General features: G+C 38.8%; 4 protein-coding genes across 10 annotated transcripts; all 4 read right to left on the reverse strand.

Annotated features, from left to right (window-relative positions):
* Positions 1-143: 143 nt before the first annotated feature.
* LOC113142636 (E3 ubiquitin-protein ligase TRIM21-like) lies at positions 144-5,981 on the reverse strand. Of its 2 annotated transcripts, none has more exons than XM_026327701.2 (13): positions 5,680-5,981; positions 3,939-4,166; positions 3,416-3,627; positions 3,111-3,186; positions 2,911-3,006; positions 2,718-2,806; positions 2,514-2,588; positions 2,307-2,402; positions 2,111-2,214; positions 1,908-2,016; positions 1,655-1,799; positions 1,550-1,576; positions 144-1,194 (listed from the first exon to the last, which is right to left on the reverse strand). In XM_026327701.2, the coding sequence occupies exons 2-13, from the start codon at positions 4,144-4,146 to the stop codon at positions 650-652; spliced, it is 1,782 nt and encodes a 593-aa protein (XP_026183486.1). In that variant the 5' UTR covers positions 4,147-4,166; positions 5,680-5,981; the 3' UTR covers positions 144-649. The 2 variants fall into 2 exon arrangements, with proteins under 2 accessions (XP_026183486.1, XP_026183496.1); XM_026327711.2 differs by having other exon boundaries at positions 3,416-3,624; positions 5,680-5,980.
* Positions 5,982-6,029: 48 nt separating this feature from the next.
* Positions 6,030-14,966, reverse strand: LOC113142615 (uncharacterized). 5 transcript variants are annotated; one of them, XM_026327657.2, is made up of 26 exons: positions 14,744-14,966; positions 14,443-14,546; positions 13,404-13,615; positions 13,010-13,236; positions 12,790-12,871; positions 12,605-12,690; positions 12,440-12,523; positions 12,250-12,343; positions 12,081-12,166; positions 11,817-11,873; positions 11,562-11,657; positions 11,076-11,142; positions 10,891-10,973; positions 10,635-10,727; positions 10,440-10,532; positions 10,137-10,218; positions 10,014-10,054; positions 9,786-9,875; positions 9,516-9,590; positions 9,111-9,192; positions 8,972-9,006; positions 8,758-8,856; positions 7,590-7,679; positions 7,345-7,516; positions 7,201-7,227; positions 6,030-6,838 (listed from the first exon to the last, which is right to left on the reverse strand). In XM_026327657.2, the coding sequence occupies exons 3-26, from the start codon at positions 13,600-13,602 to the stop codon at positions 6,309-6,311; spliced, it is 2,670 nt and encodes an 889-aa protein (XP_026183442.1). In that variant the 5' UTR covers positions 13,603-13,615; positions 14,443-14,546; positions 14,744-14,966; the 3' UTR covers positions 6,030-6,308. The 5 variants fall into 5 exon arrangements, with proteins under 5 accessions (XP_026183442.1, XP_026183454.1, XP_026183447.1 ...); XM_026327669.2 differs by having other exon boundaries at positions 13,010-13,218; positions 14,744-14,965; XM_026327662.2 differs by having other exon boundaries at positions 13,010-13,221; positions 14,744-14,965.
* Positions 14,967-16,115: 1,149 nt separating this feature from the next.
* LOC113142643 (E3 ubiquitin-protein ligase TRIM39-like) lies at positions 16,116-19,473 on the reverse strand. Of its 2 annotated transcripts, none has more exons than XM_026327734.1 (7): positions 19,126-19,473; positions 17,832-18,418; positions 17,611-17,706; positions 17,255-17,488; positions 16,962-17,106; positions 16,846-16,872; positions 16,116-16,755 (listed from the first exon to the last, which is right to left on the reverse strand). In XM_026327734.1, exons 2-7 carry the CDS (start codon positions 18,411-18,413, stop codon positions 16,148-16,150), a joined length of 1,692 nt encoding a protein of 563 aa, XP_026183519.1. In that variant the 5' UTR covers positions 18,414-18,418; positions 19,126-19,473; the 3' UTR covers positions 16,116-16,147. The 2 variants fall into 2 exon arrangements, with proteins under 2 accessions (XP_026183519.1, XP_026183510.1); XM_026327725.1 differs by having other exon boundaries at positions 16,117-16,755; positions 17,832-18,415; positions 19,126-19,472.
* Positions 19,474-19,580: 107 nt separating this feature from the next.
* Positions 19,581-23,204, reverse strand: LOC113142675 (E3 ubiquitin-protein ligase TRIM47-like). Its single transcript, XM_026327798.1, is given in 4 exon segments — positions 19,581-19,836; positions 19,932-20,162; positions 21,440-22,065; positions 23,137-23,204. Coding segments are annotated over 3 exon segments (852 nt in total). The 5' UTR covers positions 22,040-22,065; positions 23,137-23,204; the 3' UTR covers positions 19,581-19,815.
* Positions 23,205-23,355: the final 151 nt, after the last annotated feature.

The following is a 23,355-nucleotide window of genomic DNA, read 5'->3' on the forward strand; positions in this document are numbered from 1 at the left end:
TCATAACTCTTTGTTCTGTAAGTGTTTTAAAATAACCACATAGTAAAAATGGTAATATTTATAGTAGTAATAGTGGTCAGTACAGGTCTATGTGCTATGAGGTGAGAACTGTATATCACACTATTTTTGACACTCAACAGACATAATGTCAAATATTTATTTTTTACTTTTTTCTTACCAGAACCACAAAAAATATTTAGTAAAACACAGAAAATATTTGAGGGTACCATTTAAAAACGTTTCTCATTACACATTCAATAAAGGAAACGGCACAGATGAAAGTGTGAGAGTAAGAAACATCACTTCTTCTTTTCACGATGAAACATGTTAGACCAAAATAGATATTTTGACAAAGATAAATCAACAGCTACTATATATGCAAAAGTGATTATAACTGCAACAAAGGCTAAATATAATATGTGTAATACAGTTATGGTGGTTGATTCTTCCTCAATGTTTCCTGAATATAAGGCACTGAAAACATAAGCTCTGCAAAAAGGATATTATTTGCATTTTATTTGCATTTGAAACTAAAATGAACTAAAATTTAAAAATAAATAAAGCTCTGCTTACCTACATAAAGCTAAATATAATGTACTTCACTGGTTCTGTATAATTTATATGTAGTTGTGTATTGTAGCACACCACATTACTGGTTTTTCACAGTGGAAATAACCAGAGGATTTGAGTTTTGCCCATTTTGGTTAAGATGTGGACTGAAATACGGGACGATCTCACCACTGAATGAACACTTAGTAAACGAGTAGATGTGAGACTGAGCCGTCACGTTATAGAAAGAGACAAGACCTTCCTCATAATCCACAAAGACCCCCACTTTCTGAGGTTTCTCTTTGAGGGAAAGAAGAACAGGTGGCTCTTTCATGGCTGTGTACTGCTCGCCCTCATAATGTACAGTGACCCAGTAACCACTGTCTGGGTTTATGGACAGCTTGCCTTTGCGGTTTGCGTCTCCTCTTGTCACACCCAGATCCCATCCGGTCTTGTTGCTGACTTCCACCTCCCAGTAAGACTTCCCAGAGGTCAATCTGTTGATCCCCAGGACGCTGCCAAACATGTCAAACCTTTTTGGAGTGCTGGGAACTATCTGTTTCTTTCCTCCGTCTCTCACTTCCTTCCCATCATCAGAAAGGGCAAGGAACGGATGCGCAGTCATTGGGTCCAGCTTTACATCCACTGCAAGTGACATAGAAACATCTGTACCACACATGCTGCTTTTGATACATCTGCATTTTTCCAACTTTAATGGAGTAGTGAGATGATGATTTGGTTTTTATGCCTGATGTTTATTTTACATAAAGTAGCTGTATATCTGAAGATATTCAGAATAAAAACACATGAAATTCTAGGACAAAAAAAAAAGACCTGAATTAGTTTTGTGAAATTTTTATTGATTAATCATTTTCTTATTTTAATTTCAAAAGGTCTTTATATTTTGCCAGAATATCTGTCTTAGTAATGGCCTGACATTAGCCACACAAAATATCCAGTAAGGCATTTAGAATAAGATAGAAAGAATAATCACTGTTACCTGCAAATGCGGGAATCCTCTTGAGTTCTGTGGAAAAATGGATTCAAGTTTAAATGCAGGTCTTGAATAAATGAGATCTAACACTTGAGAAACAGATTCACTCACCAACAGGAGAGAGTTTTTCCAGTTCCTGCTGAATTTGTTCCATCATTGCTGAAGTTGTAGTTCTCAGGGTACCAAAGGAGAAAGAAGTGTCAACACTAATGTTTTTCCAATCTTTAGATTCATCCAGGCCAGTTGCAGGACATACCTGCGTGTGTGTGCAAGGGGGCAATGTCACATTGTCAGTCTGAGGCCCTTCCAATGAATCACAAATATATGCAAAGTATTTTTAACCAACTGTTTCTGCATCAGATACCTGCAAGTCTGGGTTTTGGTCCAACTCATTGATGGTCTTTGTGAGTTTATCAATTTCTCTTTTCAGGTCCTGGATCAGACCTTGTGCTTCTTTCTTTACTTTCCGTCTCCTTAAAAGTTAACATATTGTACATATTGTTATTGCCTCGCTCTACCGTTGAAGCTGTCAGGCCTATCACTGTTACCGAGCCATACAAGACCAACCTCTCCTCCAGAGGCTGAAGGGCTTTCTGTCGAGCATCCTCCACAGCTTTCATCACCTCTGAGAACACATTGTTGATCTCCAGCCACTCAGCATCCAAACTGCCCTGAAAAGAGTTAATGATGGAGATTTATTCATCAAAACCAAAATGTATTAATCAAAGCCAGAATCAAAAAAGTCAAATCTGCAGCAGCTTACCTTGCAGGCTTTTACAGATGAAGTGATTTCATCCACCTTGCATTCTCTGGTTTTAATTTTCTGCTTTAAGTCAGCCCTCATGCGGTCTTGTCTTGCCTTTAAATAAAAGAGCCAATAGAGGCAAATCTGATCAATTGTCTACAACCAGTCTTAGTTACAACTGAGCTAAATGTCTGTGTGTCAGGTATAATAACACAGTCACCATACCTTTAGAAAGTGTTCTTTGTCCTTTGCTGTTTCCTGAGCTGTGGTTGTTGGAATTTCCCACAAGTGTTGCTGCACCTAAAGGATGAAAGCACTCAGGCTGAGCTGGAAATGATGAGGTGGTAACACGATTACAAAAAAGCAGGATAAAGTTGTAAGTCGCAGGTAAAAACACGATAATGTATTGGCAAGAATTTGCTGTCCTACCAGCTGTGCACCAGTGGAGAAATCAAGCGCTCGACGGGTTTTGTGCTGGTTGGCTGTGGTTTGATGAGAGTGTGACGGAGTCTGAAAGACTGTGGAGAAAGATGGTGAGTGTGAAACAAAGCTGCTGTGTATTGTTTCCATATGTTATTCTGGTTCTGTTCCTGTTATGAATGCACACCATTATAATACATACAATCATGTTTTGTCTCCTTCACTGTGGTGTCTGTGGTTGTAGGATACATGTCCAGGTTTGCACCCGTTTGTGCAGATTGCTGCTGAATTTCAACCCCTATAGGAAAAAGAAAACAACTCACTGTTAAACACAGCTTTTTGATTTTCTGAGTATTACTTCCTGATGTGAAAAGAATTAAAAATCCCATTTGAAATGCGTACATGATTGGATTAATCCTACTACTGCAGCTTGTGCGGTGTTGGGATTTGTTTGGAGGTTTCGAGATGCAGGCACGCTCTGTCAGGAAGAGGTGAGAGGGTGGATTATTCATCTTAAAATCTTCACATTTAGCCTCATCAGTCATAGTGACCCATGATGCTTTTATCTACTTGCGAGCATTAGACGGCATAAAATTGTCCCATAACTTTGTTATCCATATAATATATATGCAAACAACAAATTAGGCCTTGAGTTGATTATGTAACACATCTGGCTTGACATAATCTCCTACTTTGTTTGAATCTACCTCCTTCTTGACTGGAGTACTGTGACTTGGTCCGATGGCCTTCAGATGAGTATCTTCCCACTGGTTTCTCCAGAGGTACTGCTCGCTCTCTGGGATCCTCATTCCCTTCGGTGTGCATCCCATCTTTCCCTGATGAATTCTCAGACCCTGGTAAGATGTATAACTGGACCAACCGCAGTGGCAAACCTGGAGGCTCTTGTCTGATGAGTCTGCTTGAGAAATTATGGAAGACTTAATTTCGATGTTGCTGTGTATCTTTTTTTGAAAAAAAAAACAAAACACTTTGTCCTTTAAATGATTTCTTTAAACAAATTCTGTCTTTAAAGCTACAACAACACATTTCAATAATTTGGGAAAGCACCCATGCAGGTGACAGGCACTACAAAATTTCTTTTCTCCACAATTTTTACTGTTACTACTTTCATTTCCTACATTTCACCTTTTGCAGCAGCTAATTTAGAGACACCAGTGTTAAATACTTTGGGCATAGTGAAGATGGAAAATTCAATTGTGTGTCACTCACCCGACATTATAGAATTGCTGAAAATATCTCCTAGTTTGAGTGGAGGTACCATGAAGTTAAGTGTAGAATGGGAACGGTTAAATGTGTATTGGTCACCCTCAGAAATCCTCATTCCCCTGGGTGTACAACCCATCTTCCCCTGGTGAGTCCTCAGGCCGTGGTGAGTTGTAACTTTGGACCAACCACAGTGGCAAACCTGGAGGCTCATCTTGGATGTGTTGAGTAACTCTGAAAGACAAATATACATGGTATGTATTTTATATGTTTTCTTCTATGCTCTTTTGAAACTGTGAGTTTTGTCCTTAAAGAAAATCAGACATTTCTGAGCACAAACATATTTTGCCTAGACCTGGCTTTCCTGAATCATTTCTCTGTTCCACTCTCCAGGGAAAAAACTGGACTCAAGACCTCCTGGGAAGGAAGTTATGAAAAGGTATTGAATTCAAATTTTAATGCTATGACAGTGATTAGTCTCCCTCTAGTGGTGAAGAATATAATTGCACACAGCCAGACAACAACAGAGCATAAAAGTGACCTAAAGCAATTTTAAATTGCATAATGTTCATGTAGTCTGACGTTGTATAACTAAATCAATCAATGTGCAGAAATATTGGACTCTGAGCTACAATGAGTCTAAATTTTCACCTGAGACTTATTTTCATTCTGACAGCAGCATAAACAGCCTATTGAAACAAGCTTTTTTTTAGTCACAACTTCTACTTTGTATTCAGCATATTTTGTACACGCCCTGATACCTGTGATTTACCTAGGCTATATTTGTATTAGCGTACTGCCCCTCCCTTCTTATGTCAAACACTGATGTAGGTGGAGGGTGGTTGCAACAGTGTCTTTTCCCTCTAATCTGAAATCTACCAGATCCATGTGCCCTCCTTGAGCAGGTAAACAGCAGATAAGTGTGGGCTTTAATTCAATATTCTAAATAAATATTATATATTATAATTTAATACAATATTATACAATGTGCAATATACCATTTGTAGCCAAGCCCTTGCCTCAAAAGCCACTGCTCTACTTGTTTGTCCACTATCTCTCACCTGGATCAGCAGTGTTCAGCCAATCAGGACAGAGATAGTTGGAGGAACATGGGCTGGCTACTGTGTAATATACTACATATTATATTCTACAATACTAAAACACTGAAACATAGTAAGATTAACTGCCTTCCCAGCAGGAGCCTTAATTAGGGTTTTCTTTAGGCACATTAACTTTACTTCTCATGTTACTTTGATCATAAAACAGTTGAAATATGCAAATAAACATTAATTTGCACTATTTCAATGTAGTTTAGTGTTTGTTGCAACACTATTTCAACTCTTCCTATGTATGGGTCTGACTTCTTCTATTCAAATACAAATTAGTTTATTATCACAATTATATAACTATGATAATTCTAATTTTTAATGGTAGAAGCTAACAGACAAATTTAACATATTAAAGTTGTGCAAAGAAAATGAGCGAAGTACAAAAAGATTTGTACCCGTTCCCAGTTTACCGTAATTACAATAATAACGAAACCCACGGCTGAAATCTTAATTTAACCTTAAACATTTTTTAAAAATAACTTTAACTTTAATTAACTTCTTGATTCATTTATCGATATTATTCTGCCCGTGCAACAAAAGTGACTGATCATATAAACTGGTTTATCATATTCACATATCGCGATGTGATGTAAAGTCATGTAAAAAAACAAAATCAGACTAGATGTCCTGCTGCTTACCTTGTGGTCTCTAACCTCGATGCTCCTCTGTGTGGTTTGTGTTTTTCATTTCCCGATACTTATTCTGTCTCTCTCCTCTCAGATGTTTCACTTTCGTTTCAGACAAAATTATCCCGAGGCTTGACAAACACAGAACACAAATTATCCTCCTCTTCATCCGTTTGAGCAACACTCTCATTTTGGTAAAGTTGAAGTTACACAGCTTTTAAACCTAAAACCCGACCTGGATTTTCTAAACAGAGTATTTTGGGATTACTAGGACCAGATAAGTGCAAAAAATAAGTGCTGTCTTTGAACAGGAAGTAGTTTTTGAAAAAAAAAAAAAAAGATGTCCTCATATTAGGAAATAACAAGGTCTGAAATGTTTATTCCAATAGCTGGATATAGCAAAAACAAAATGATAAACATTGCAACATATCCAAAAGCCCTAATGATTAGTTACTGTATAAAAACAACATTAACCAGAATGGTTACTATGTAAAATATCCTGTGATGATTGTGTTGACTATTCACATAAACTGAATTGAACTGAATAAAACACTAACATTGCAGCTTTTACATGTACCGTCCAATGTAAAACAGCTGAAGAAGAACACTGAACACACACACCATCACAACAACATGTATAATTACTGGTGTTTCACTGCTGAGATAATCAGAGGATCAACACTGAATCCCTCATCTTTAAGGTAAGTACTGAAATAGGGATAGATGTCTCCTGTGAATGAACAGGTAGTAAATGAGTAGATGTGAGATTTAGCCGTCACGTTATAGAAGGACACAAGACGTTCCTCATAATCCACAAACACTCCCACTTTTCGTGGTTTCTCTTTCAGGGAAAGGGTGACAGGTAGTGCTGTCATGGCTGCGTACTGCTCGCCCTCATAATGCACAGTGACCCAGTAACCATTGTCTGGGTTCAGTGAGAATTTCCCTTTGCGGTTTGCGTCACCTCTGGCCACGCCCAGAGCCCAGCTGGTCTTAGTGCCAACCTCCACCTCCCAGTAAGACTTCCCAGAGGTCAGTCTGTTGATCCCCAGGACGCTGCTAAACCTCCCTGGATCACAACCATCCTGTTTCTCTCCTCCATCACTCACGCTCTTCCCATCAGCAGACACACAGCACTGCTGTGTAGTGGTTGGATCCAGCTTTACATCCACTAGAGTTGGTGTAAAAAAAAAAAGCCAAGCTTACATAACTCTGCTAATATCAGGAAAGACAAGTCATACATGCATATTATACATGCTTGCCCTTATAAGGATTTCACTGCATTTCCGTTTGCACACATTCAGCTACACATAACTTACAACACAACCTATATAACCTATATATATAACTATATTTACCTATGTAATATAGTGTTTGGGCTCAACAAACATCTTTAACTGCTAAATGCTCCACCTTGTTAACATCTTACTGTAATTATTACTAATATGTCTGCCCTTAGGGGCTGAGCAGGTAGTGTGCATTTTACTAGATTACTAGACTAGAGATAACACTAAAAATTTTTTTTACACACACCTGCAAACTTGGAAATCCATTTAAGTTCTGTGGGGGGAGGGAGAGTATATTGTTTCGTTAGTTAATTCATGATGATAAATTACAATTATATTCATACAATACAAAATAATTAAAATATAACAATTGCTAAGCTCGTAGAGTCACCAAGAGAGGAGAGTTTTTGTTGAATTTGTTCCATCATTGTCGATGTTGCAGTTCTCAGAGTGGAGAGTGAAAGGCCGAGGGACTTCAGCTCAGCATCCCTGACAACTTTCATCACTTCTGAGAACACACTCCTGATCTCCATCCTTGAAGCATCCAAGCTGCCCTGAAAAGGCTGATGGACAGTGGTGAGGTGTGGATATCAAATCATATCAGGGAGAAAAGAAATTAAAAATGTCTCAGCCTACCTCGCGGGCAGATAACCTGCATTCATCCAGCTTTTGTTCTCTCATTTGGGTATTACACTTTAGATCAGGTGTGATTCTGTCTTTTCTTTCCTAAAATCATTTTACACAGAAGGGTTATAAGTATGTGTAGGCACCATGTAACCACATGTATTTACACATACAAGCAGCATAGTTTCTTGCAGCCACATATGTGTTCCTACCAGTGTTAGTTTTGGCACCTGATTTTGATTTCATTTTAGTCTTTTAATAAAAAAGTATAAGTATAAATATATATATTTTTGTTTGCTTTAGTCTAATTTTCTATTGGTCTCATTTTCCTTCATATTTAATAAAATTTTAAAGCCAGTGGTTTCGACTAAAATCCACAGTGTTTGCAGGAAGATTTAATGGGGTCACTTCCCACTTGCAATATATGATTTCCTACTGCACACAAATGATTTCTAGTTAAAATGCTATACCCTTCACATGTTAAACTAGTAGATCAGTAACATCAGCTTAACACTGAAAATGAGGACGCTACTCGAACCCAAACCGTTTATTTGGGAGGTGAATATGCTGCACAGTGTGATGTTTAAATGATCTTTATGGCTCAGAGCGTTTGGGACCAGCTCATCCATGCTCATTAGAAACACCTGTTGAGGAGCCAGTGTGTCAGTCTGGGCTTTGTTTAACATGCTGCTCACTCAGTTAACCCGAGTCATGCTGTCCTTACAAATACTATGAATAAACACTGTGTTAAGAATAACATTTGGAGTGTGAGCGACTGAGAAGACCTGTTTGTAGGAGAGCCCATAGTCTCGGCCTGGGTACCAGGTATGTTTTGATTTGTGTGATTTTCCTCTTTAATTTATGTGAAGCTACTTGTACTTTTAGCTTCTTAACCTGTTCCTGCCAACCGTTATTTGGTCATATGTTATTGGACAAAACAAAAAAGTCGACCTGCTGATGGTGGCAAATGAAATGTTTTTTGTCACAGAGCTTTATGTGAACAGCACAGTTTGAATGTGTTGCTAAATGTTGAGGTATTTTACATGGTGAGTGGCCTGAGTGTAACTGATCAGTTACATAATCAAGACTAAATGGACTCTGGGCCATGTTATGATCTATGCTGGTCATTTACTTTTTGGCACTTCAGTGAGGTGAAATGTGAGATTTACAAAGGGTCTACCTCCTGTGCCGTATCTGGTTCTTTTCTGGGTTTCTCCTTTGGTTGTGCTGCTGTTTTCTGTGTTGTGGCAGCTGTAAACATCTGGACCAGTTTCTTCACCTGAAAAAAGTAAAACACTCAATGCAAACAGGGCAAAAGTACAGGAAAGAGTGTGCATGTAACTTCTGTACATCTATGAAATGGTTTGATCCACAGACAGTCAAATCAGATTTACCTTCATACCAGTGGGGAAATCTGAGATTGCACATGCTGTTTTAAAAAAAAACAAATGGTCACTTTCAACCACATTTCGTTAATTTTCCATATTACTTGGCAACGTGTTGCATCTGATAAACCATGATTTAACTACATACAGGGTGTGGGATCCTCCTCAGTCATGGCTTCTGCGGCTGTTGGAGTCATTGGGGTAGTAGCACTTGTTGTATTTGGCATTTTCTGCCAGAGAAATGTGGAAGAGTAATAATTAAAGTGTTTTCTAAAAACAAAATACAATTTTTAGTTATTTAGATATTTATGCACATGAGTTTTTGGGGATAAATCATTTGATGTTGTCACAATCTTCAATTTGATCTAAAATGCATTAAAAAAAAACCCTGAATGTGATTCTGACCATTTTAATGTGATTTTTTTTTTCTTTTTTCTTTTACCAACAGTCTAGGATCAGTGACAGTACAGTTCATCATCTGGGGATCATGACTGTCTGTAGAAAATGTCATGGTGATCCATCCGATGGATACACTACTATAAAGGTACTGCACCTGTGATTTCTCCTTTGGTTGGACTGCTGTTTCCAATGCTGTGTTGGCTGAAAACTTATGAGGCTGTTGCTGGACCTGAAAGATATAAAGTTGGCATGTATCTAATAAATAATGTTTATATTGTACTAACAGAAAGCAATTCATCCTGAAAGGTTAAAAACATGGTCCCAAAAGAAATGACACATAGGAACATTGGTTACTTTCGGTGCTGTGGCCAGTCTCTACCATCTTGCAGCAAGTAATAATTTTGTTTTGTACGGGCTCTACTACCTGTGATAGTTTGCTTTTCTGTTTCTCTTTTGGCCGAACTGTAGTTTTCTGGTTTGTGGCAGCTGAAAACATTTGAGCCAGTTCCTTCACCTGAAAAATATTAAACACCAAAAAACAATTCTTCCTGGAAGCTACACAGGCAAATGTGAGAATGAAAAACGGAAAAATGATTTGGAATTAAATTGGTTCTGCTGTATAAGGTCATTAGTAAGTCGAGTGTTGCTGTACCTTCATGGCAGTGGAGAAACCAGGCCCTGCAGATTCATGGACTACAGAGAAAGAAGACAACTGCTTTGTTTTCCTGATTATTTAGCAAGTCCCTGTGTTGAATAAACAATATTGACCACATACATGATTTGGTATTTTCTTCTGCTGTGACTTCTGCCACTGCTGCACTGCTCATTCCAGTCTTGGCGCTTGAATCTGATGTTTCCTGTTTGAGAAAGATAGTAGTTGGTCATTTTACTTGAAAATACACTGTGCATGTGATGGTCTGCTTTTAACACTTTACCAACACACATGCATTTTAATTGCAAGCAAGGATAATTATTTAGGATTCTTAGTGGCACCTGTAATTATGTTTATATTTTGGTTATCAAAACAGATTTCACAGAATCTAAAGGGGGGAAAAAAGCTTAATCTCTGCCGTAGTACCTCACATGCTCTCTCTGCTGCTCTGTTAATCATTTTTTCTTCTCTTATCTGAATTTCCTGCTGTAATTCAGGTTCAGTTCTCTCTCGTCTCACCTTGAATGAAATCATTTGAATGTCACAGCAGTTTTTAATATACTTCATTCAGCTTTCAATCAAGGCAACATAGACGTGGTAACAATTTTTGCAGGGGGGTACCTGTGACAGTGTAGGATCCTTCCCGTCTTTCTCCTGAGGCTGGACTATTACCTGAGGTGGAGTTTGTGGACACTCCCTGGTCAGTCCATTCACCTAAATTGTGTCAATTATTTTAATGCAGTAAAACAGTCAGAACTAACTGTACAAGGCGAATCGGTGCATGTAACATGAAGCAGCATGTTGGGCTGCTTCAAAAAAGGAAAGGACTGTATTGGTTTCAGTTTATAGTAAAAGATTTCTGATAAATCTGGCTTACCTGAGGACCTGTTGAAACCTGCAGATGACGCACTAACTTCAGGTTTGCTCCTCTTTGGAAAAACGGTTCTGGAATTTCACAAGCTGTTGTGAAAGCAGATCAGGACAGGTCCAACCTTATTGAGTTGTCCAGTTTGTCATGCAAAATCTTCATTGAGCCTAACTGGAATGCTGTACTGTACATACGTGATTTGGGTTTCTCCTTGATTATGACTGCTGCTGCAGAGTTAGTTTTTGGTGACAGTGGCACGTTCTGACAGGCAAAGGTGAAGAATTACAGTAGAAGACAGTTAATGACAGTTAAATTCATTTCCATTTTAATTTCAGTTTATAATTCATTAATTGAGTTCTTAATTTGTATTATAATTTATGGCATTTGGAATTAAATGGATTTTCATCCTGGCCTAATATTAACCATACAAATTTTTTTTTTCCTGTGTGTGTGTGTGTGTGTGTGTGAGGGTGTGTGTGTGTGTGTGTGTGTGTGTGTGTGTGTGTGCGTGTGTGTGCGCGTGCATGTGTGCGTGCGTGTTGGTTGTGATGTAACATGGACAATTGCTCAAATAGGACTAAAAACACCCATGCTAAAATCAGAGGCACAGTTGCTCTGCTTCAAAAGGTTTAAAAAATTTAAATTGCATTATAAAGTGTTTGAATTGATGGGCTTAGCACCTTTGATAACATTTGATCCTCCTTGTATTCCTCCATAGGTCGCGCTGCTGTTGCTGGATATGTGGTTGTTGGACGCTCCCTCACCAAACTCTTCACCTGAAAGATATTAAGCACTCAGTAATGATACAACACACAATGAATTCATTCACCTATTACCATAAATGCATGTTACAATTTGCAAATTGAGGGGAAAATGTTAAATAAAGATAAAGGGCTTAAAAAATGAAAAGGGGTTGAATTTAAACAGCTTCGTACCTTAGGCCGGACTACTGGGGGTGGAGTAATGGGAGGCTCTCTGACCAACCTATCCAGCTGAAATAAAAAACTGAATATGCTTATTCAACTTATGCTACTTTCCAGACACTCAGCATTAATGCTCCAATGTCCTGCCGTCACTCTGTATGCTTCCTAAAAATGGGCAGAAAGTTTCTAAAAATAGCTGAAATGAGAATTCTGCTTTAATGTTACTTTAGTCATTCTGAAATCAGAGAATCTGAACTACTCGTGTGTCTGCTCTACCTGTGGATATACAGAGACATCCTGCAGGTGATGGACAGACTTGGACTTTTTGGCTTTTGGGAAAGAGGCTTGTGGAGTTACAAATGCTGCAATGAAAAGAGTCATTTTTAACCAGTGAGTTTCATTTCACTGAAAATCTTGACTATACTGCAACTTTGTCTCTACATACATGATTTGGGCTCCTCCTTGATTGTGGCTCTTGTTGTTGCTTGGTCAGTATAATTGTCGCTGTACCAATTTCCCATGAGTCCACTGTCAACTTTCTAATACAGTTAAAAAGTCACTAAAAACACTTGAACAAAGTGAAGTTGAAATATACAGGATGGTCTTAAAGGATGAAAGCAGGTGACAGAAGTTACCTGTTTTGATGTTTGCTGCTTCTTTTTTTTCTCCTGAGGTTCCACTGCTGTTAGTGTTGGGTGCTCCCTGATTGATTCATTCTCCTGAAAGATTTTGTTCACACATTACACTTCATACTTTGTCTTTCAAACAGATAATTTCAACTCCTTATGAATCTGCTTCACCATCAGAAGAGTAGAAAAATCCCATAGCTGAGGGCTTCCTTTTGGCTTTGTGGCTCTTTTGGAAGGGCGGCGTGAAGTTGCAGAAGCTGTAGTGAAAGAATATAATCAGTCGCTGCCTCTGCTTCTCCCTTCATTCAGACTGCTTAAAAAAAAAATATTGTTTTGACTGAATTTAGTGTACATACGTGATTTGTTTTCCTCCTTGGTTGTGCTGCTCAATGCTGCAGATTTGGTGTAGACATTTGTGACTGCTAGCTCCAGCAGGTTCTATCAGGTTAAGGTAGAAAGTTGAAAGCATATGTTCATTTTACTGGTAAATAAATGAATAAAGGAAGGAACAGATGATTTGTAGACGACATATTTCCACTTAATGAAGAATCGGTGAACTGTTGTAATGCACCGTACCTCTTTTTTGACTGTCACTCTATTATCTGACCAACAATCCCTTTCATCCACTTTCCAAGGCTTTTTTCCATCATACTGGTTCCTCTCCGGGATCCTCATTCCCTTCACCGTGCATCCCATCTTCCCCTGGTGAATTCTCAAGCCCTGATACGTCGTCAGTTTGGTCCAGCCGCAATGACAGACCTGGATGCTCATTTCTGAATAGTAGTCTGTTGTATTTGAGAAAACTGAAATAATGTTAGTTAGTTAGTTTAGCACATATTGGAATTTTTTAACCTATTTGTTGTTTTGTTCTCTCACTCTACTGATCTGGCCATGTTTGTTAGTATGTGTGTTTATTTGTGGGGCACAAAATCTCACGCAATCTATAAACAGGAGTCTGAGTAAAACTAACCAGTCTTGAAAGAGGTGCAGACATCCAGCTTGGTGTCCTTTTGGATGCCTGTAACTCCCATGTTTACATAGATGTACTGCTGTTCACTTTCTGCAACCCTGGCACCCTTGGCTGTGCATCCCATCCTCCCCTGGTGAACTCTCAGGCCCTGGTAACTCGTCACTTTGGACCAGCCACAGTGACAAACCTGGAGGCTCATTTCTGGCACGTGTCTGTATAGAAAACATTACTGCTGACACTGACAGTGACTTACTTGATTTGAGTAACATCTGTTAAAAACATTATACTGCAAGCACAGGTGGTACATAGTACAAAACAGCTAAAGCCAGAATGGTGGTTATTTAATGCATCAGCAGTAATCACCCTGTGTTATAATCCTCCTATAGTTATTTTGTCTGATACAGGATGTACTCTGTGTAGTTTTAATGCAGGGATACTTTTACCTGTAATGGACTAAAGTTACAGTATATTTAAGGATGTGAATCACTCAACTTTACTCAGAGCAAACATCACATTGCAGAATAAATGAGATGAATCACCTCTGAGCTCAGTCTGTCTGTAAGAGTAAATTTGGTGACTGAGTCCTCCATATTTACTGTTATTGTATTGCAGGCTACTTCTTAAATTCTGTACCAGAAACATTATTTAAGGCTCATTTTGTGGTGACTCCAACTGCAAAAGCTCATCTTCCTCATTTAGGAAGATACTGCTAAACAGACCGTTTCAAATTAGGTCTGATTAAATGCTTTCTTTGGAGGCCTCAGTCAGCATTTATACTTCATCACTGACTAACTTTATATATTTATCTATATGTGTAGCTAATCATATGCATTATGTCTATATTTCTATATTATTAATTAGATTATCTGTCTGATGCATTAGACTACTTTGATAAGTTCAAGCATAAATAAGCTTCCCTTATTTTGAAATACATATCTAACAGTAAAGCTGACTCACAGCTTGCTTCCTATAAATGCTGCACTCACTAGTTTGTATGAATGTGTATCCTACCATGCATTTGGATGAATTTGTATCTTACCGTGAGCTCTTCTGGGTTCTGGTACCGCTTTGGTTTCACCAGACTCAACTCCTGCTCTGCTGCTTGTTAGGGCAGGCTCCTTGTTTCTGCTTTCAGTTTTGTTTCTGAAGCAGGAAACAAGAAATGATGCCAGCTGCTTTTTTTTTTTTTTTTTTTGTGTCCTGACATGAACCTCATTTTGTTAGAAAGTCTGTCCAACTGGTGTAAAAACTCAGAGATATTAACCAAAGAAAAAGAAATTGCTTAACTCGAAGTATATTATAACTTTTTGTTGGATTTTGAGATTCAAAAGTTACCTCACCTTGTTTGTAGACCGACCACACACACACACTGAGACAGACAGAGTTGCTTTCTCAGTCCTCATGGGGGCTTTACATTGACTTACATTTGCTGGAGAATTAACCCAACCTAATCCATGACTACTCCTTCCCTACCCTTAATCTTAGCTTGAGCTCTTCTGGGTTCTGGTACCGCTTTGGTTTCACCAGACTCAACTCCTGCTGTGCTGCTTGTTAGGGCAGGCTCCTTGTTTCTGCTTTCAGTTTTGTTTCTGAAGCAGGAAACAAGAAATTTGGGAGCTGCTTTTTTTTCTGTCCTCACATGAACCTCATTTTGTTAGAAAGTCTGTCCAACTGGTTTAAAAAATTTGTATATCAATGTATATTATAATTTTTATTTAGATTTTGAAATTCAAAAGTTTGAATTAAGTAACAGCACCTCACCTTCTTTGTAGACCAACCACACACACACACACACACACACACACACACACACACACATGCATTAGGACAGAGAGAGAGTTGTGTTTTTGGTTCTTTACATTGACTTACATTTGCTGGAGAATTAACCTAAACCATAACTACTCCTTACCTACCTTAACCTTGACTATTCTTTCCCCAACCTTAACCATGACTACTCCTTCCCTAATCTTAACCATGACTACTCCTTACCAACCTTAACCACAACTATTCTTTCCCCAACCTTAACCATAACTATTCCTTCCCCCAACTTAACCATGACTACTCCTTACCAACCTTAACCATGACTATTCTTTCCCCAACCTTATCCATGACTACTCCTTCCCCCACCTTATCCATGACTACTCCTTCCCTACCCTTAAGCACTTCGAATTGCATAGTGTATGAAAGGTGCTATACAAATACATTTGCCTTTGCCTTTGCATTTGCCTTTAACATGACTACTTCTTCCCTAACCTTAACCATGACTACTCCTTCCCTAACCTTAACCATGACTACTCCTTACCAACCTTAACCATAACTATTCCTTCCCCCACTTTAACCATGACTACTCCTTCCCCAACCTTATCCATGACTACTCCTTCCCTAACCTTAACCATGACTACTCCTTCCCTAACCTTAACCATGACTACTCCTTCCCTAACCTTAATCTAACCTTGCACCAGGTTATCACCATAATATTCAGTGAATCACATTGTGGGGACCAGATGAAAGGAAGGTCAAGTCTCCACAATGTGAGCATATGAACAGGTTTCGGGTCCTACAATGTAATACCAGGTGCACAAACACACTCACTCACTCACACTTGAAATTTGATTCCCTGGTGTCACAACACATAGTTTCAGTTTTAACCATGTTAATAGAAAACAGGACACATAATTTGTAGGTGCTTCTTCTGTCCTAGTTATTTATTTTAATCTCAGGTCTAGATCATTGCACAGGGTATGTTAAAGAGAACCAGCTTTCCCTTGTTCATCACACATCATCTCTTCATCACTTTCCACACTCTGTCCACATTGTTCCACAGCAGAAATAATCAAAGGGTTTGCATTTTTCTCCTCTTGTTTTACATGTGGGCTGAAATATGGGAGGAGGGCATCTCTGAATGAACACTTAGTAAATGAGTAGATGTGAGACTGAGCCATCACATCATAAAAGGAGATGAGACCTTCCTCATAGTCCACAAACACCCCGACCTTCTCAGGTTTCTCTTTGAGGGAAAGAGGAACTGGGGGTGCTGTCATGGCTGCGTACTTATCATCTTCATAATGTACAATGACCCAGTAATCGTTGTATGGATGCAGGGAGATTTTCCCTTTCCGGTTTGCGTCACCTCTTGCCACACCCAGATCCCATCCGGTCTTGTTACTGACCTCCACCTCCCAGTAAGACTTCCCAGAAGTCAATCTGTTGAGCCCCAGGACGCTGCCAAACATGTCAAACCTCTCCGGGGTATCATCCACACCCTGGTCCTCTCCTCCATCTTTCACTTCTTTCCCATCGTCAGAGACAACAAGGCGTTTGTGTGCAGTAGCTGGATCCAGCTTGACATCCTCTGTTAAGCACAGGTCAATAAAAATTTATAATTTCAACAAAAAGTTAATTTTTCAAACATACTGTTAGGAAAAAAGCATTTATGACGCACCTGTAAACTTTGGGACTCTCTTAAGTTCTGTGAAAGTGAAAAAGTGAAAAAAATAGTTAGGGTCCTCTAACTTTGCATTTTAGTTTTGAACATTTCACCAACAATTTAATGATTACCAATGGAGGTCAGTTTCTCCAGTTGGAGTTGAATTTGTTCCATCATGATTGATGTAGTTTTTCTCATGGTCCCAAAACACAGTGATGTGTCCAACTCCATCTCTGAACAGTCTCTTCCATCCACATCTTCAAGAGAGGGATAATTCTGAGAAGCAGACAAGATCGACCAACCAGCAAACAAAGCATTAGGAGGTGATCTGGTAAAAATGTTTTGATTAAAATGCCACATTATTCAATTAAGAGCTCAGCTGTGAAACACTAGATCCGATTAATGGCATTAAATGTTGAGTCACCTGCAGGAAAAGGATGTGGTCCTCACATGCAGATATTTTGTCCAGTTCAGAGATGGTCTCCTTGAGTTTTTTTATTGCTGCTTTCAACTCCTCTTCGAGGCTTTTTGCATCTTTCTCCAGAACCTGCCTCCTGTCCTTCAGTGGCTGGAGGATGTTTGCCTGGGCTTCTTCCACAATGGCTATCACAGCAGTGAACACGGCCTCAATATCCCACCATTCATTGTCCAGATGGTCCTGAAGATAGGAAAACATGGAACACTATTCAAAAAAATTCAAAATATTGGAAGTTATGCAGGTATGATTTCTGATTTAAGGTTATTCCAGGATCATTAATGCTTGTCTCCCTTACAGTTTACCTTGCAGCTGTTTAGTGAAGCTTCAATCTCATCCATTTTTGTTTCTCTCTTCTTAATTTTCTCTTGTAAATCCATCTTTGTGTTTTCAAGTTTAGCCTACAGTAAACAAACATGTCAATATCCCAAATATTCAAACAATTATGTATTGCAATTACCTAAAATAAATATTCACTACTAAGACTTGAATTGACAATTATCCAATGTTTCTTATTTGCATTCACCTTCTTCTTGTCCCATTCGTCTTCAATAGTGATAAACTCCTCTGGCCTTTCATCCAGACAGCGAACACAAATGCACCTCTGCTGCCTCCTGCTGAACAGCTCCAAGGGGCGTCCATGCTCCAGACAGGCCCTCTCATCCAGGTTCTTCACAGGTGCTACCAGCTTATGGCCCTCCAGCCTTTTAGCAGAATAGTGATTTTCCAGATGGGTCGAGCAATATGAGGTAAGACACACAAGGCAGGACTTCTTAGCCTTCAGTTTTTCGCCTGTGCAAATGTCACAGGCTACTTCACCATCTTTCCCAGTGTATACATCATCGTTCTTCTCTGAGGTCTTTTTCAGTTGTTGGATGATGTCCCTCAGAACAATATTTACATCTGGGATTCTGGTCAAAATCGTCTTGCATAGGGGGCAGGATCTGTCATTGTACATCAAGTTGAAGTGCAGACATTTCTTGCAGAAGGTGTGGCCGCAAACGGTAGTGACCGGGTCCACAAATATGTCCATGCAGATGGAGCATGTTAGATACTGATCCTTGTCCAATGAGCGGATCTCACTGAACGATGCAGGACCAGAGGCCATGTCTGTTTAAAGAGAGCCCCATTAGGTTAGGTTACAACTGTAATTTCACAGTAAAGTATTTTCAAAAGAATTCACTGGCATTGGTTTTCTTTTATACTGCAGTAATCATCTAAAGGGGCTTGGGGGCACAAAAACCCATATTTCTCAAGGGCCACTGCCCTCCTAATTTTCCAGCTATCCCTGCTCTACCCACTGCCAATTACCAGGATCAGGTGTGCTCAGCCATTCAGGAGCTTCAGTTATACAGAAGATTTTAAATTTGTTATTGTTATCAGATGTTAATTAAGCAAGATATAACCATACTTTTTTTTAATGCTATAAACATGCAAAGTAAACATTTAAAATAAACAGATTCAACACACTTTAAAATCTATAGAGATTCATTTTAATGGACATGAAAACAACTGCATATATCTTTTTGCACAACAAACACTATTACAACACTTTAATACTGTTGTAGCACTGCGATACGAAGAGTGACACACCCTTTAATTCCTCTTTGAATATGTGTGTTAAATCGGTAAACACATACACTACCACACCAGGTGCACACAGTCCTGTCTCTAATCATACCTGAGTTTAATTTAGCATTAAACTCATTTTGAAACACAACTGTCACATACATTGTTAACTGATAGTGAGTTGAAGTGAAAGTAACAATCATCAAAAGAAAAATAAGTAAAAGGATGAAATGTAATCATAAAATACTTACATGTGGAGTATATAATTACTTCCCGGGTACTGAGATCTGTGTTCTCTCAATGGCTTCAGTCTCTTTCCTTCTATTGCCACTAGTGTGTGTGTGTATGTGTGTTTGTGTGTGTGTGTGTGTTTGTGTCCTTCCTCGTTCTGCTAAGTTTCGTTTCTTTTTGAGTCCCAGCCAGTAATTTGCCTTCCTCAAAGAGGAACGTCATCATGTAAATGCAATACAAGCAATAGAAATACAATTATCTGTCTGTGGGTGTGTTGTGTGTGAAGCTTGCATAAGTCAAATATTCACCTTGTCAGCAAGTTTTATTGTGACAAGTTTAAAATTTACTCTGTCACTGGTTTATGGGATAAGAGCTTACCTCCAACAAAACATGAAAAAAATAAGGAAGGTAAAAAAAAAACAAAAAAACATTTAAAATCTGAAAATACTGAAACTATATATAAGTCTGTTGATTACTGAATTTCACAAATATCATTAGGCAGGTTTATTACCAGTTTGCTCTGTTGATACTAAACTGAGCTAACATGTTGCTGGGTGTAGCTTTATGATTAATGGACAGGTGTGGGAATGGATTGAATCTTCAAATTTAATGCTCTTCCAGAGTTTGATGTCGTGCTGTGACATATTATCTAACTTGGTATGTGGCTGTAGATTATTTAACAATTTTATTTCATCCAGTCTGTCCAGTCATTAAATGGTGCATAGAAATCTCTGTAGAGACAAGAGAGAGATTGCATTTTAGGATCGGTGGTTATTGTGCATTGTTTGTTTATTGTCACAAATATTATTTTGATTTTGATGCAGACCTGTAGGAAGTTGAGGTTGTCTTCAGTCTGGGAGAGCTGCTCCAGTTCAGCGTTTCTCCTCTCCAGCTGAGAGATTTCTTCCTCAAGCTGTTTGATGAGCTCTTTATTTTCTGCCCAGGCCTCTTTTAGATTTTCTGCACAGAGGTTTACAGAGAGCCTGATTTTCTCAACTTTACTCAGTCTGTCTTGGATCGCTTGCTGAAGTTTCATCCTTCCCCTTTTTAGTTTAACCTGTGGAAATACATTACGTCAGTAGAACTGGTCTGGCAGGTGACAAGCAACATATATACGGTGTCATTTATATAAAAAGATACTCTGCTGATGTTACTGTTGCATTGTTCTCTCAGGGTTGAAACTATGAAGTCTGACCACACCTCATCACTGATGTCAGTTTGGTTTTGTATGTTTTTGACAGCTGATGCAAAACACATGGTTTTTCCATCACAGAGATTTTGATACTTGCATGACAGAGCCATTTATTCTATTTCCTCTTTTATGATGCTATGTACTTATTTAGAAAACCAGATCATTGACACATTAGCTGTGGTATTTTTGTATACATGTGTGTTGAAAAGAGGACATGTTCATAATGTTTCTTACAATGAAGACCAGATCTTCTCTTGTGGTCAGTAAAGATATGTTATTGCTAGAAATAGCTGAAAACATGTTTAGTCCTTCCACACAAAATCTTGAACATATAAACAAGTAGATTTTCCCACCACTTTTGTGAACAGCAGTAAAGAGACACCCTGCATTCTGTATTGATTTGCTGCTGGCAGAGTTCTAAGATCATATTTCTCTTATATTAGCTTCTCTTCATTGGCTCCCTATAAAATCCAGAATATCATTTAAAATCCTTCTCCTCAGATACAAATCCCTTCATGATCAATCATACCTCAGAGACCTCATAGCACCATATGATCCCAATAGAGCACTTCGCTCTCAGAGTGCAGGTCTACTTGTGGTTCCCAGAGTTTCCAAAAGCAGAATGGGAGGCAGAGCCTTTAGTTAACAAATTCCTCTCCTGTGGAACCAGCTCCCAGTCTGGGTTCAGGAGGCAGAAAACCTCTGTACTTTTAAGTTTAGACTTAAAACCTTCCTTTTTGACAAAGCTTATAGTTAAGGGCTGGCTCAGGTGATGCTGAACCCTCCCTTAGTTAGGCTGCTATAGGCCTAGACTGCCTGACTTCCCATTATGCACCAAGCTCCTCTCCTCTATCTATTGTGATTTTATTCAATTTTATTCTATACAAACAAAACTGAATTAAATTAAACTTGATTAGTTTTAGGAGTTTTCATATAATAAAGGTAGGTTATCTGAGGTGACATACATGTACCCAGACCACTGGAAATGTAGCAGGAATATGTGTATTATTGCTATTGAATAGATTTTTTTTTTGATAGAGGAATATTTTTGTCTCGATGTTCTTCAGCCAGCAACTTTAAATAAGCTACATCATACAAAGTTTGAGCTGGTTTCCCCATATGGTGCTTTATTTTGATTTTACCTTCTTCTTTGCAGCTTCTTTGTTAATAGAAATAATGTGATGTCCTCTGTGATCTGTCTGGGAACACATGGCACAAATGCACGTTTGATCGCTCCTGCAGAACCTGTCCAACTGCTTCCCATGCAACCCACACACAGAGTCCTCCAAGTTCTTCACCACACTGATCAACAGATGGCGCCCAAGATCTTCACTCTGGTAATGTGGCTCCAGGTGAGCGTCACATTATGAGGCCAGACACACCAGGCAGGATTTGACTGCTCTGTGCTTTGTTGGGCAGAAATCGCATATGACCTCTCCTGCTTTTAAAGGCACAGTTGCATCCTCATCTTGTTGTGTTTGGGCTGTTTTGAGCTGTGGCCTGGTGGGGAAGAAGGCCTTGCAGAGGGGGCACTGACAGGCCCCATGGATCCTCCAGTATTCTCCTATACAGCCCAGGCAGAAGCAGTGTCCACAGGGGAGGGAAACAGGGCTGGAGAACCTGTCCAGGCAGATGCAGCACTTAGGAGGTTCTGACATTCGGTCAAAATGTCTGACTTTGCATGTGTGTACACATACACGCAAACAAACTGTGTTCTGCTTTGATGTGGTAGTATCATGCATAGATTAATCCACTTGCTAGAGTATATCTGCAGAGTAAACAAAGACTTGTATTAGGAGGCATACACCTTAGTACCTCTTTGTTACTGTCAGAGTACAATACAGAGTACAGTGGCAACTTGTATTGCACTGTATTGTATTTCTGGACAACTGAGACCCAAAGGGACTGGTAGTTTCATGGACAGTGGAAAATCCCAGTTAACCTTATTCACTTCTATATGTGAGCCATTCTAGCTTACCACATGTGAAACTGTTTGTAAAGGTTAACACATAATATATGAATAAGTGGGGCAGTCAAACTTATATTGTAATATATGTTTCATTGAGAGCAATGGTATGTGAATTTAGGTCAGTTGAGTCTCTGACTGAGTGAAGTCAGTGGTGTTGGTGTTGGATGTAGATGGCAGTTTATTTGTTCCACATTCAAGACTTTATTATTTTTCTTGTGTAACAAGTATGAGCCATGCAATGCTAACAAGAGAATAACCTCCAGCTATGAGTATTACTCATAGGCTGTATTGTATGTGGTATTTCTTCAGAAGGGGGGGTGAGGATCTTATGTCAGAGCCATGTGGAAATTTCAAAATATTGTACACGGTCCAACCAGTCAGTTACATATTCTCTGTAATTATACTAAGGATTAGTTCAACATCAAATGTTCAACTCGTCACTTGGGACCAGCTACAGTGACAAACCTGGAGGCTCATTTCTGGCATGTGTCTGTATAGAAAACATATTAAACATTACTGTTGACACTGACAGTGACTAAGACTAAGGTTTAAATTAGGTCTGATTAAATGCTTTCTAATTAGATGGAGGCCTCAGTCAGCATTTATACTTCATCACTGACTAACTTTATATATTTATCTATATGTGTAGCTAATCATATGCATTATGTCTATATTTCTATATTATTAATTAGATTATCTGTCTGATGCATTAGACTACTTTGATAAGTTCAAGCATAAATAAGCTTCCCTTATTTTGAAATACATATCTAACAGTAAAGCTGACTCACAGCTTGCTTCCTGTAAATGCTGCACTCACTAGTTTGTATGAATGTGTATCCTACCATGCATTTGGATGAATTTGTATCTTACCGTGAGCTCTTCTGGGTTCTGGTACCGCTTTGGTTTCACCAGACTCAACTCCTGCTGTGCTGCTTGTTAGGGCAGGCTCCTTGTTTCTGCTTTCAGTTTTGTTTCTGAAGCAGGAAACAAGAAATTTGGGAGCTGCTTTTTTTTCTGTCCTCACATGAACCTCATTTTGTTAGAAAGTCTGTCCAACTGGTTTAAAAAATTTGTATATCAATGTATATT

This window comes from Mastacembelus armatus, chromosome 18 (genome assembly GCF_900324485.2).
Source record: "Mastacembelus armatus chromosome 18, fMasArm1.2, whole genome shotgun sequence".
NCBI classification, from domain to species: domain Eukaryota; kingdom Metazoa; phylum Chordata; class Actinopteri; order Synbranchiformes; family Mastacembelidae; genus Mastacembelus; species Mastacembelus armatus.

Bases quoted from the DNA above. Each gene is read 5' to 3' on its own strand.
- LOC113142615 (XM_026327657.2), bottom strand. From the start codon at position 13,602: ATGAGCCTCCAGGTTTGTCACTGTGGCTGGTCCAAAGTGACGAGTTAC. The intron at 12,167-12,249 runs GTATGTAGAGAC...TTTTCATTGCAG, and splicing joins CAAGGAGGAGCCCAAATCAT to CATTTGTAACTCCACAAGCC. The intron at 10,974-11,075 runs GTATGTACAGTA...CTTTCACAACAG, and splicing joins CAAGGAGAAACCCAAATCAC to CTTGTGAAATTCCAGAACCG.
- LOC113142643 (XM_026327734.1), bottom strand. From the start codon at position 18,413: ATGGCCTCTGGTCCTGCATCGTTCAGTGAGATCCGCTCATTGGACAAG. The intron at 17,107-17,254 runs GTGACTCAACAT...TCTGCTTCTCAG, and splicing joins ACCACATCCTTTTCCTGCAG to AATTATCCCTCTCTTGAAGA. The intron at 16,756-16,845 runs GTGCGTCATAAA...TGTGCTTAACAG, and splicing joins GAGAGTCCCAAAGTTTACAG to AGGATGTCAAGCTGGATCCA.
- LOC113142636 (XM_026327701.2), bottom strand. From the start codon at position 4,146: ATGAGCCTCCAGGTTTGCCACTGTGGTTGGTCCAAAGTTACAACTCAC. The intron at 3,007-3,110 runs GTACGCATTTCA...TTTTTCCTATAG, and splicing joins AGTAGGATTAATCCAATCAT to GGGTTGAAATTCAGCAGCAA. The intron at 2,589-2,717 runs GTAGGACAGCAA...TTCATCCTTTAG, and splicing joins TCTCCACTGGTGCACAGCTG to GTGCAGCAACACTTGTGGGA.